Source organism: Brassica napus, chromosome A1 (assembly GCF_020379485.1).
Source record: "Brassica napus cultivar Da-Ae chromosome A1, Da-Ae, whole genome shotgun sequence".
NCBI classification, from domain to species: Eukaryota; Viridiplantae; Streptophyta; class Magnoliopsida; order Brassicales; family Brassicaceae; genus Brassica; species Brassica napus.
The window spans coordinates 3,075,674-3,089,553 of NC_063434.1; the positions used below are offsets into that span (position 1 = coordinate 3,075,674).

General features: G+C 36.2%; 3 protein-coding genes across 3 annotated transcripts; 2 read left to right on the forward strand and 1 right to left on the reverse strand.

Moving 5' to 3' along the window:
- Positions 1-1,737: 1,737 nt before the first annotated feature.
- Positions 1,738-6,175, forward strand: LOC106354747 (BTB/POZ domain-containing protein NPY1). Its single transcript, XM_013794767.3, has 4 exons — positions 1,738-2,686; positions 3,606-3,675; positions 3,744-4,856; positions 5,496-6,175. Exons 1-4 carry the CDS (start codon positions 2,625-2,627, stop codon positions 5,982-5,984), a joined length of 1,734 nt encoding a protein of 577 aa, XP_013650221.2. The 5' UTR covers positions 1,738-2,624; the 3' UTR covers positions 5,985-6,175.
- A 207-nt stretch (positions 6,176-6,382) lies between these two features.
- Positions 6,383-8,547, forward strand: LOC106357400 (putative F-box/kelch-repeat protein At3g43710). Its single transcript, XM_013797076.3, has one exon. It carries the CDS (start codon positions 6,437-6,439, stop codon positions 7,547-7,549), a length of 1,113 nt encoding a protein of 370 aa, XP_013652530.2. The 5' UTR covers positions 6,383-6,436; the 3' UTR covers positions 7,550-8,547.
- A 78-nt stretch (positions 8,548-8,625) lies between these two features.
- On the reverse strand, positions 8,626-10,336 carry LOC106354746 (WRKY transcription factor 18-like). The gene is made up of 5 exons (XM_048780465.1): positions 10,056-10,336; positions 9,902-9,964; positions 9,428-9,802; positions 9,222-9,338; positions 8,626-9,119 (listed from the first exon to the last, which is right to left on the reverse strand). The coding sequence occupies exons 1-5, from the start codon at positions 10,134-10,136 to the stop codon at positions 8,826-8,828; spliced, it is 930 nt and encodes a 309-aa protein (XP_048636422.1). The 5' UTR covers positions 10,137-10,336; the 3' UTR covers positions 8,626-8,825.
- Between the last annotated feature and the right edge of the window lie 3,544 nt (positions 10,337-13,880).

A 13,880-nucleotide genomic window follows, 5' to 3' on the forward strand; every position in this document is an offset into this window, starting at 1 on the left:
AATAGAGTTTTACATTTGAGATGTTTTTATCCTTATAGCGAAGATGCGGACAAATCAGCATATTGACATAATCAAGCCACTATCTAGATCGAACAAGCCCTGCGTGTCAACCTTCATTTACTACTTAGTCGACTTAGCTTTGGGACCATATGCATACATGATACATCTCCATAACTACGTTGCGACTCTTACGATACGTGTTTTTACGTTCATATATAATTGAGCCATTAATCACGTGGAACACAGCTACGGCACGTAAAGAAAATTGACATGCAGACCCCACCAAATGACATTAATACATTTTAAACCAAACCGGGTCCATTTTAGATCTTCACTATGCATGCCATTTTTGTTATCGTAGTCTTGAGAAAACTGTCGAGTAATAGATCACCTTAAGCAGATAAAAACAATTAAGATACATTATTGTTGATTTGACAATTTTCAGAAACCAAAATTGAATTATGTACATGGAAAACCCCGTGATCATATGTTTTTGTAACAATCTTTACATTATTATGTCCGACCATGCAGTCGACCATGCAGTAGTTGTGAACACTATGTTTGATTATTCATTTTTTGAGCTTTATTATACGAGACACGATATACTCATGGGTATGAAAAGTATCAATAGAAAAACATATAGTGACGCTAAAAAGGAGAAACTTTACATGACTCGAGAAAATGTAAATGAAGCTTCCTTTCAGAGAAAATTACGTTATCAAAGTAATATATTTGCTTTCTAGAAAAGTAAAATAAACGCCAGTCATCTAAACAATTCAAAATTATCGTGTAAATTTAAATCTTTAAGCTTAAATTACACAGCTGAGGATAAGTAAATTTTTTCCTTGTTTTAGTGTTATAAAAAGAAGTTATGCGCCATATTCAATACGTTGAGAAAATAAAATGATAAAAGTTGGTCGGAACAGGTTTTTGCCTGCACTTGATTAGTGCATGAGTTGTTATGCAATACTAATTCTTTCATTTTGTGTTAAGCCGAGTTAATTTTTTTATACGAGTGTGTGTGATTCCGCTTAGTGATTTTTATATTTGGTTACAGTTATTGACTTTTTAGATATTCTATTGTAGTTTCAGATCTAGAAGGAGTCGGTCATAGTTACGAAGAAAACATTTGTGTATTAATCAGGTTAGCTTTGTTTTCATTGTTTGCATGGAAAGTCAATAGCGTTAGGAAATGCAAGTCTGACTAAAACTTCGTGAGCATCTAGAAATATAACGTAATGCAAAAAGTCAAAGTGTCACTCTCTCGGCAAGCGGGTTCCGTTTGGACTCTGTAGTCCAGAGAGTTTATGGCGCGTCGATTTCACGCCGTCTCAATGATTCCTTGTGAAAAAGATGACATACGTAAAAAACTAGGCGACTAAAGAAAGAGAAGGATCTGATCTATTGTCGAAAGGGGGTTTAGCTCACGAAATACACATAGACGGTCTCCTTCAGATGTGCAGAGAAGAACCCCTTATCCTCATCTAAGAAACTTGGGAGAGACAGTCAAAAGTTTTGAGACACCATGTGTCTGATTCAGTTTACGTGAGACAGACAGTCAAAATGTCCTTCAAAAAAGCACATCTCTATCAATTGATGTTTACTCTTTCCCTTTTCAAAAGATAAATACATACGCATTAAACCTTTTTTCCGTTGTCTAAATGCGAATAAACATAAAAGACGTAAGAAATGAATAAATTGAAGTGATTAAAAAATTTGAGATAAACCAGTTGTTAATCAAACATTCAAAACAACTTAGCTGGCTAATGTAGAATATTTGCAGCTAGATTCCCACTCTCTTTTATTGCCTTTTTTTTTAATTTTTAAAAAATACTTTTTTCAGAGAGTAGGATTGTAGGAGAGACAACTTCGTCAGACCGAAAATAAATCATCATCATTCCTCTTCCCTTCCCGAGTTCAAAGCCAAGAAAGATAAAAATCAGAAAAAAAAAGTAAAACCTTTCATTGAGATTTGAGCCAAGAAGGGGGAACGAGAAGATCTCCAGCGGATCATCTCTGCTTTAAAAGCATTGGCGGCGACTGGCTTCATCTCTCTCCTCTTCCTACTCCTTATTAATTCCCTTTCTCTCTCTTACTTGCTACACAAAAAAACCTTTTTTTCTTCTCTCTCTCCTCTCTTTATCTTACGCCATTTACGTTTTGCTTTTCTTTGTATGTGATTATTATGACGATGGGATTTTCTTTCTGAAACTTTTTATTTTCTTGGAAAGTTGACAGAGAGGAAAAATTAAATAAAATAAAAAAAAGATTGAAACTTTATGGTTCTTCTCTGTGACCACAGAGAGACAATAAATGCGTTTGTAAATGGTTAGTTGAGAATAGGAGAAAGAACATAAAAGTCCCGTAGCCCGAGGAGAGTTTGGGTTTCTTGCAGAAAGATAGTGAGGCAAAACATGGGTTTGGTTTCTTCTTGTCTCTTTTCTAACATTCATTTCCATTAACTGTCTCTCCTTCTTCCAGCAAACCTCAAGTTAAAAGAAACCACATTTTCCCCCTTTTTCCTTCCTTTTCTCACCTTCTTGTTCTGGTTTTGATTTGAGAAAGTGTAAAGCTTTGAGCTTTTTTAGTACTAAAAAAAGGTGTGGTGAAGAAGACAAAGGAAGATGAAGTTCATGAAACTAGGGTCTAAGCCTGATACATTTGAATCTGACGACAAATTCCACAAGTAAGTAAATTTTATTAATATTTTTGCCGCTCCTATTTTTTGAAATTGATAAGGTCAAATAGAATCCTTACTGTTTATTCTCTATGCATGTCTGATTTTTCTTGTTCTGTTCTGTTCTCTTTTCTATTCATATTTTTCTCCACATGTTTTATTTAATCTGTCTTGCTCTTGAAAGGTTTCTAGAAACATTTGTCCCAGTCCAAACTCTCTTTGTTTCTATTATTTTCACCAGAAGAAAACAGATATGTGACTTCAATTGATATCTGTGAATAGAGGTAGGTAGACTTATTTCTCTGTGGATGAATAGTAAAACATACTCTGGTTTTGATCTAAGCGATATAGTAGTGTTACAAAAAAAAAGGAATAGTTTTTATCATCAACACCATCATTTTGATTGGTTTCACTAATCATATTTTGCGGGAAATACCACAAAGAAAAAGTAACATAAATGGGGTATATGAGTATCAGAAGTGGTCCATTAGATGATATGTCTTTGTTTATGTGTTGTTTTGTGGTCCTGATTTGTAAGAGTGGAAAGAAAAAAAAGGAAATGATGATTAAGAGTTTTCTACAAATTCAGAAAGTGAAGAATCTCTCTTTTCTTTTGTTTACTTATGCTTTGTTTCTGTAATTATCAGCTGTGACATCTCTTCACAAACTTGACATCTGGATATTCTAAAGTAGTCTAAAGAATGTTGCTTTCTTGGCTTTGTTCCGTATGAGAATATAACAAAAATGATTTCTTTTACCCAAGATTTAGTCTTTTGTTAGTTTGTGGATACTTAAAACATGTTAAATCTGACTTTGCTTATGGCTTTGAATGTGACATAACATCTCTAATGTTCGGTAAATAGTTTTTGACTAATCATTCTGGAGAGTTCTTGTTTAGCTGATTATGTTCTTGGTCTCTTCTCCACAGGTACGCTGTTTCGGATCTAGACAGCGATGTTACTGTCATTGTCGGAGAGTTTACATTTTACCTCCATAAGGTACACTTTTGTACTGCTTACAGCATAAGTAGTTTACTTACTGATTCTTAAGTTATAATGTTTTTCAGTTCCCGCTGCTATCTAAGAGCAATAGGATGCAGAGACTTGTTTCTGAAGCGAGCGAGGAAAACACCAATGACATCACTATCTCAGACATCCCTGGAGGACACAAAGCGTTTGAGATATGCGCTAAGTTCTGCTACGGGGTCACGGTAACACTCAACGCTTACAACATAACCGCCGTGCGATGTGCAGCTGAGTATCTCGAAATGACCGAAGACGTTGACCGCGGTAACCTCGTATACAAGATCGAAGTCTTCCTCAACTCAGGCATTTTCAGAAGCTGGAAAGACTCCATCATCATGCTTCAGACAACCAAGTCTCTTCTTCCATGGTCCGAAGATCTGAAGCTCGTTACCAGATGCATAGATTCTGTCTCAGCTAAGATTCTGGTCAACCCCGAGACAATCACTTGGTCTTACACACACAACAGGAAGCTATCTGAACAGGACAAGATCGTCGAGTATCATAGAGAGAAGAGAAACGAGAATGTGGTTCCTAAAGACTGGTGGGTCGAAGATGTGTGTGAGCTTGAGATTGATATGTTCAAGCAGGTGATGAGCGCTGTGAAGTCAAGTGGAAGGATGAACAATGGTGTTATTAGTGAAGCTCTTAGGTACTATGTTGCAAGGTGGTTACCTGAATCTATGGAGTCAGAAGCAGCTTCTTCAAACAAACATCTTGTTGAGACGGTTGTGTCCTTGCTGCCGAGGGTTAACAGAGCGATGAGCTACTCTACTTGCAGCTTCTTGCTGAAATTACTCAAAGTCTCGTTCTTGGTTGGAGTTGATGAGACGGTGAAAGAAGATTTGGTCGAAAACGTGAGCTTGAAGCTACACGAGGCCTCGGTTAAGGATCTGTTGTTGCATGAAGTGGAGTTGGTTCATAGGATTGTGGATAGGTTCGTGGGGGATGAGAAGCGTGTCTCGGAGGATGATAGATACAAGGAGTTTGTGTTAGGGAACGGTGTTTTGTTGAGCGTGGGGAGATTGATCGATGCGTATCTCGCAAGTAACCGTGACCTAACGCTCTCTGGCTTTGTGGAGTTGTCTGAGCTGATCTCGGACGCAGCTAGACCTATTCACGATGGTCTCTACAAAGCTATAGACACTTTCTTGAAGGTATGTAAAGCATTTTATTACATTCTTCTTGTTTTACAGTTATTAGAGCATCATCATCATCAGTAACAAAAGTGAAGAGCAGTGTTCTTGCAATTGTAATAGTAATTTAAATTTAAACAGTAAAAAAAATACACCAATTAGAAAATGACAAAAGTGAGAGCAGTGTTCTCAGCAGCTCTTTACATAGAGCAGCTCTCTCTTAAATTATTCCCTCTCTCCCATTTTATACATTTATTTTATTATAATATTGCTTAGAGCAGCTCTCATTTCAAACTGATGCAGATGCTCTTAGTTTCTGAAAATTGGGGTGTGATTGTATGGTTGAATTAGAGTAAAACTAATAGAGTAAAAGTGTTTTACAAAAAAAAATAGGTATTCCATTTTATCAGTTTTTTTTTATCTTTTATGGTTTGAGAGTAAAACTTTTGCCCTCTTATTTGAAGTTGAACTTAGAGTAAATGTTGATCAAAAAATAAAATAAAAACTTAGAGTAAATAATATATATAAATAAATAAATAAAATATTTTTATATGTTCATTTTACTCTAGTTTCCAATTTTTTTATTCTCTCTTGTACTCGATTTGTTTTTCACCTAATTACTCCAAAGTGTTTTTAGTCACACTCTTGGGTTTTGTATAGGAACATCCGGAGCTAACTAAATCTGAAAAGAAGAGACTTTGTGGGTTAATGGATGTGAGGAAGCTGACGAGTGAAGCATCAGCACACGCAGCACAGAACGAGCGGCTTCCATTACGAGTTGTTGTGCAAGTTCTCTACTTTGAGCAGCTCAGAGCTAACCACAGCCCTGTAGGTTCTGTTGCAGCTTCCTCCCACTCGCCTACCCCGCCGGTGAAGAAGGCGGAGGAGAGCATAGTGGTTGTCGAGGAAGAGGCGGCGAAGAAGGTGGGGCTGAGTAAGAAAAGCAGAGGAAGCAAGAGCACGAGGAGTGGTGGTGGTGCTGGTGGACCGCAGCTGATGCCGTCGAGGTCAAGGAGGATCTTTGAGAAGATATGGCCAGGGAAAGGTGAGAGTAACAAGAGCTCTGAAGTTTCGTCTGGTAGCTCGCAGAGTCCGCAGGCGAAGTCGTCTAGCTCGTCGTCCAGGCGCAGGAGACATTCCATATCTTGAAGGGCTTATCTCAAATTTGTAAAGAGTCATGGTCATAACTTATTACTATATAAGTGTTTAGGGGATTTGTGGTAGTTAAAACTGATGAAGTTGTCGTTATGTGTTTCTGCTGTTTTTGTCTTATGATGATGTGAAATCTAATCGTAAAGATTTGTTAAAACTACTAGTAGTATTAGTTTTTTGTCGTTTAATGTTTTTGGAAAAATCGATTTGTGAAATTTTAAAAATATAAATTTACTTAACATGAAGAGATATATACAAAAGGAAATTTAAAGAGAAAAGTTAAAGCCTGCTAAAAGGAAAGAGAGGTAGAGTAGAGCACTCTCGGCTTTAAAAGGTTGACAAGGTCAATACAAAGAATCATTCGTAGCAAATAAGAGTAGAGAACTAGAGAGAGCTATAGAGAAAAGAATAAGTGATCACACCAAGAAAGTGTGTAAACCCGTTGCTTGATGGCAAAACTGATCGGAGAAGAGCCACCGGTTAAAAGAAGAAGGATGACGTTTAATATTCTGATGCTTCCTGATGATTTGCTATTGAATTGTTTAGCTCGTATCTCTAGATTACACTACCCAGTTATATCCTTAGTCTCCAAGAGATTGCGCTCTATCCTTACTTCTTCCGAGCTTTACCAAACACGAACCCTCTTAGGCCGCACCGAGAGTTGTCTCTACGTGGGCTTATCAGTCCATCATGATTCTAAGCCGCTACGTTGGTTTACTCTCTGCCGGAGACCAAATAGCTCGAGGAAAGTTTTAGTCCCAGTTTCATCTCCCCATCACTCTTTCCCCGAGTTCTGGCCAGCTGTTGCACTCGTTGGTACCAATGTATATGTCATTGGTGGTTTAATAAATAAGATTGCGTCTTCTAGCGTCATGGTTATGGACTGTCGTTCTCACACATGGAGTGAGGCCCCAAGCATGCTTGTACCACGTCAGAGCCCATTTGTTTGCGTTCTTGATGGGAAAATATATGTAGTAGGAAGCCAGAAAGACAAAACCACCTGGATGGAGGTATTCGATACAAAGACTGGTAACTGGGAGTTTGTGCCGGGTCCTAGCGAAGAAATATGCAAAAGAGCTACTAGGTACCGATGCATAGGGTATGGTGGAAAAGTTTACGTGACAGCTGAGAAAGGTGATACATATGAGCTGAATAGAGGTAGATGGAGAAGAGGACCCTTGTTCATCGATAGGGCTGGTTTCAGTTCATCTTTTTGTGTGATAGACAACGTGCTGTATCGTTGTAATAGCTGTATGATCGATTGGTATGACTCTGAGGAAAATTTGTGGGAAACGGTGAAGGGTTTGAAGGGATTGGTTCCCTTTTATTCGGGTTACATCCATGCTAAAGCGGCCAATCATGGTGGAAAAATGGTGATTTTATGGGAGGAGAAAGTGTATGTTAACAAGCTTCCTCATGAGACAAAGATTTGGTGTGCGGAAATTACTATTGAAAGACGCCAGAAAGAGATGTGGGGGACCCCTGACTGGTTTGAAGTTGTCTTGTCTACAAAAAATGAGCGATTTGATCAATTATCATATGTTTTTTCTGCTACTCTTTGATGAATACCACAGGAGAAACATTGTTCAGTTTTTAAATTTCCTTCGAAAAAAAATATTTTGTCTATTTACGAAAGGCTTTGGTTCTAAGATGTATGATTCCCTCTTGAAACACCTCTAATTCTTTGCGGTTGGAGTTTTGCAGGATAATAAGCTAGCCAGACAAGTTAAACAGCCTAGTAGACCCTGAATCGAATTTTGGAAGCTTATCCTTTAAGCCTCTCACCTGAACTTTGAGCTTGTTGTTCTTCTAAAAGCAGAACAAACGGCCGTTTATGACACAGGAAGGATATATCAGTGAGATTATTGGCTGTCTCACAGATCAAAACAGAGGAAAGGTGCAACGTTTCCTTCTGAGATACGTTTTTCAGGTTTCTTTATTTGCTATCTGGTCTGAAAGAAACCGAAGAAGACATGGGGAAGACTCTCGTACACCGCTGTCCTTGATCAAGTTGATTGACAAACAGGTCAGGAACCAGCTGTCTAGCATGCAGCAGCTGGGGGCATTGTCGTGTGTGAAGGCCATGGAAACATGGTTCTCGTACTGATGAGCTTTCATATGTAATCTTTATTTTTCAGCAAAAACTTTAAGATACAAGTAACACATGATGTAAAAAGTTTTTTTTAGTTTGAATTAATTTAACATTCGTTCAATAAAAAAAAAAAAGCCCAAGACTAACCTTTTTGCTGATATATTGCCACTTTCCTTTTGCACAGGGAACTTGTACAAGTTTCACGTTTGTATACCTCCAAGGAACATATTTGAAACCAAATGTGAGACTCCTAGACTTTCCCTCGATGCTATGTGTTAATTAATATACCAGATGGGCGTGGTTCGTATGACCCATGAGTGACTAAAATGAGCTCTTGTTTATTCACTTCTACTCAATAATACATGAAGCTTTTTTTTTTTTTTTTTTTGTCAACGCAATAATACATGAAGCTTATTTTGTAGATAAAATGAGCTTGACTTGTTTATTCACTTCTACTCAATAGTAGACTTTTTGCTTTGTGATCACCGGATTCAACTCATACATATACCAGATTTTCACAATTGTTTATTCTAAACTGAATTCAAATGAACCAACTTTCATCTAATCATTTTTAGAAAACTAACATTTAAATTTTCTTGATTGCTTATGATTTTCATGTAGTTTCAATATTTATGTACACTAACGTTTCCATCTTTTTCTCCTAAGTAAAAGATAAATTTTGAAAGAAAAAGGCCACTCCTATTTCCAGGGATGAGAAATCAAAACAGAAACATTCACTGAAAGCTTCATGTTCTAGACTGCTCCATCAACCTCCCAGATATAGCAGCCGCAAGAGCAGCCGTAAACTTTGAATCTTTCGTTAAGGAAGACGCCATTTGCTGAACCAAAACCTCTTGCATAGTTTCCCTTTCGTTCTTCTCCAAAGCTAAACTATGACCACCATGAACCATTTCCAAAGTTACAGTTCTTGATCCAACTTGACTTGTAGCATCCCCTTCAGAAGCGTTTGGACCTAAGTGGTTATGCGTCCCTTCGTATGTAGCGACCAGTATTGACGGATCCTCTGCGCTGCGTTGCACCTAAACAACAAAAAACCAAACCACATATCATATCATTAGACAGCTGAATAAGCAGGGATAAACAATTACAAATAAAAATCAAACTCAATGTGTGTAACTTACCTTCTTTTTTACTGGACAAGAAGGCGCAAAAGAGCATCTAAAGTAAGCTCTTGGTGAAGGGTTATCTCTTGTAACTTTTTGACCGTACTTCCTCCATTGATACCCATCTTTTACTGTCTGCAATGTTATTCCACAATGTAAGGATCTGTTTATTTCTTCTGTCTCCATAACAAACATAGACAATAATACCAAAGAAATGCCCTTACCAAGCTTGTGTCGGAACAAACAGCAGACACATAGACTGTTGAGATCTTTGCTTTGTCGAAGCTATCAGTGACTGCTCTTTTACATGAAAGAAGCTGATTTTTCGGGTCATGATGATGATCTTCGTTGCTGGAGCTGTTGTAAGTTTTTCCACTACTGAATCCATTAGGAAGGCTTAAGGATTCATCCGAATCTTGTTTTCTTCTCTTTGTAGGTTGTTCGAACTGATCTGTTTCAGGGCTTTGTCGACGACTCTGAAGCTTCTCCAAATGATGTTGTAATGCGTAGTATTTCTCGTAGACTGTTGCTAGCATCTCTGTTAGCTTCTTGTTCTCTGAGTTGACTCTGTTTAGCTCTTCTCTTAACTCACTTGCGCTCTATTTCATTACCATAACAATTTTAAAAAATCACCATTACCACCAAAAATTGTTGTACTTTTTTTGCAAGCAATTCGAATATATTGCACAGTAACTAACCTCGTCTTTGACCATCCATTTCCTTTTCAAATCAGCAGAAGTTGAAACCTTCAACTCTTTCTTCTGAAAATGTGAACCCTAGTCAACAAAAATCGAAAGGAAACAAAAAAAAAAAATACAAATGATATACAGATCATGCGAAGTCTGGACTCACCGGAAGTTTTTCCGGGAAACTCCGATCGAGATTGTTGGTGTTGAGATTGAGAGATATGTCGAGAAACGAAGAACAGTCCATTAAAAAGATATTTAATTATTCACAGAGCAAAGGAGTGGTTGGTTGGTGCTTAAAGACTTAAGTCTTGATTTGCTTTCTTTGGTCGCAAGTTGGTGGTCCGAAATGAATGAGTAGTACTCAGAATGGCTTCTTTATATATACGTAAACTAGAAAGAGTTGTCTGTGGGCAATAACATAAAGAAAGAGGTTTTTGGATTTGTTTGGAAGGAAAGTCGTTGGAACGTGACGATAAAACTAAAGAGCATAAAGTCTAGAATACATTAAAGACTTCGAGGGAAAAAGATAAAGCAAAACAAGACATAAAAAAGCCATTGTCTATGGAAGCACAGTGATTGGCTAAATCAATGGGTTTCTTCAAAACATTGGCTGTGAATTGAGTGGTTACGTTTGTATAGACCTTTCCACGTGGAATAAGTCTTGCGATATAGCTAATGATGCCAAATAAACTAATACATAATATTTTATTAATTCTTTCAAATATTTTGTTAAACAAAAACACACACTCGATCTTTCTAATTTAAGTAGGCAAAAGTAAAAATGCTAAACAGTTGTTTTCTTTGGAGACCGAGACTTCTCTCTCCTCTGTGAGATGAGATGAAGCTTTCACGGGGCTCTATCGACGGTTTCTGGTTCTTGGCTTTGATTCTGGGAAGCGCTGCTTCTTAGGCAGGCTTCGTCGGCTCTGTTTCCGGGAGAAAGAGGCTTCTATGGCTTCGTTCCTCGCCGGCTTATGAGTCCGAGGTGTGAAGGCTCTGTGTCTTGCACCGTCGGTTTTGATTGTCACCCCTTTTCTTAAGGGTGTGACTTTAGCTTTGTTCTTGATTCACATGTTCTTGGTTTGGTCCCCTCTGAAGAAATCTCGAATAGATCGAGTAATTATCTTCGATGGTGTTGACGACAAACAAGATGAAATGTGGGATTTCTTTAATCCCGTGATTAGCGGCTTGGAGGCTGAGGAAGAGATCTCGACATGGTTCGACGGAAGCTCTCCGTGAAAGGAGCTCGGCCGTAGGTGGTGGTGGTGAGATCGGGTACGGTTTCCGGTGTTGGGTTGCATGTTTCCTCCGGCAATGGAGGCTGGAGAAGGGATCTGGTGACACGTGTGCCTCGCAGTTGAGGTCTCAACACGTGCGCCGTGCGTTGGCGTTTGGGGCGGTGGTCTCGTGTTTTTGGGCTTGTTGTTGGGCTGGTTTTAGGATTTTCGTTTCTTTTTGTTGAAATTTAGGTTTTGGGCCTCTCTTGGACTTTAGTTGTTATGGTTGGATTTGGTCCAGTTGGGCTTTTTCTTTATATAATAACTAGGGTTTGGACCCCCGCAGTTTGCGGGGGAAAACAATATTAAATTTTAAATATAATTTAAACTAATAATTATATATAAAAAGTATTTAAAAATAGAATGATATACATAAAAATGCAAATTTTCAATACATGAAATACGATGAAATACTTTATTTTAATGCAGTGTCTAAAATAAACTATTGATTTGTTATAAATTTGGTCACTGAAATTAAAATAATTATTTTCTAATTTAGAATCTTTTTTCATCATATTTATTATTATTTTAATAACATTTTCAAGTAATATAAAATTTTAAGTGTAAAATTTAGAGTTAGAAAAGTTTCAATTTTTAATAAATTGTTTTTTGTCATTTTGAAAATTTTTAAATATATATGATGAGTTTTGGCTAAATTTTGATGAAATTTGGGTACTTTGAATTTTTGTCTGGTCTTAAATACCTTGACATGATACATATAAATATAGATATTTTACTGGTATTTTACTATAGGCTCGAACTGATCTGAATCTTAAATGAATCGTTCCAAATCCGGACATAATAAAGTTTGTTAAACTTTGTTGTTTTTACCTTTTTCAGTTAATTATTTCAGCAAAGTGTAATTGTTATAATATTGTTTTATAAAGGGTTTTCATATTATTTTTCTTTATGTTTTTAGTATTCGTTACAAGAAAATTAAAATAAAGCAGAAAAGTTCTAATATTTAGTCATTATTGTTGGGGTAGATTCAAGAAGACAAAGATATTATAAATTTTCCAAACCAAACAAAGGTATAAATCATAATTTAGTTAATATTTATAAAGATTAAAAATATAGGGTTGTGTGTTTCAAAAAAAAGTGCTTCAAAAAAAAACATAGGGTTGTAAATAAGATTATTTTGATGATTTTTAATATTTTTTAGGACTGTTTTGATGACGAAAACTTTAAAATGCTATTTGAGAGAATTGTTCTTTAAAAATTTTATATAGAAAATGATGACATTAAATTTTTATACTTAATAATGAGACAATAATCAGATAAATAATAAGCAAAACACACATCTAATGAGATGTGGTGATTATAATGATTTAGTATGGTTTGTCGAAAGTACTGAAAAAGATTGATGACTAAATATTTGTTGTTTACAATATATTTTAAATTAATTTTTTTTTTTGAAAAAGGGCATTCTTTAAAATTAAATTCGTATTTATTAATAATATTTTAATAAATAAAATATTATACAATTATGTGTTCATGAAACTTTATCGAACACTTTAACCTTATAATTAATTATTATTTAATCATTTAAATCTTTTCATAAACCATGACAGTTTATCAAATAATTAAAAACTAATATTATATGTTCATTCTTTTTTTTTATTTTTATTTTTTTAACAACATAAATCTATTAATCAGATAATAAACATATTTACAAATACATACATATTTATGAAAAACAACAAACTACAAAAGTAAAATGCTGAGAACATCCAACTACATTTGCGATCTCTGATTCTTTGATGCATTATGAACACCATTTCTCTTTGTTGTATTACACTGGTCTTGCTACAATTTAGATATATATATATTCTTCGGTTTATAATCTAATTTATTGATTCAACCGTAAGAAATAAAACTTCACAAGGCCAATTGTCAACGATTGTATGGATATCGCCATACAACAAAGAGAGTACATCTTCTTCTATGTGTTATCTTCTTCTACAAGAGTTCCGCTAAATATTTTGATACCAAATATATTGTATCAAAATATAAATTGTGAATACCTTTGGCAACATCATCCTTCTTCTTTCGATCTTTGATGACTTCCACTTACTCTTCAATAGCCTCACCATTTTTAGTGGATTGACAATTTGATTCAAAGTTGCCGTAGACTGACTTGCTGTATCTTCAGTATCATAGAACATTTCCAATGAACTAATCCTTTCAAAAGCGGCTTGCAGTTGCATAATCTTGTCGTCCACGTGAAAACATAAAACAGGGCCAAGGCTCATGATTTTTGGTATTGTCATCCATGTTGCAATATGCATGTCCTTTATCCGAGGTACTCCGAAATAGACTTGTACTCTTCCATGGATTCCAACGAAACAACGCACCTCTTTCATCCATTCTACTTCACGATCTCTAACATCAAAACCAAATATTCCCGGATCCAAACCCATGGATGAAAACGAGATCTCAAATTTGGGAGATGTAAATCACAATCCCGACATAACTGTGGGTGTTGAGATTGTAAAGTTTCAAAATTGAAACAACCGCGGCCGCGTTCATAGCATATCAGCGGAGTGAAACCGACGCAATATATCATGGAACCTTGCCGAAATAAGGTCGGAGAGAGACTCTCATAAAGAGAGAGACAAAGAACGAGAAATTGTGAAAGAAATCTCAAATTCATTGCTCAGATTTATTAGAAAACAAAGACTATATACAAACAAACAAAAGAGATGAAAAGT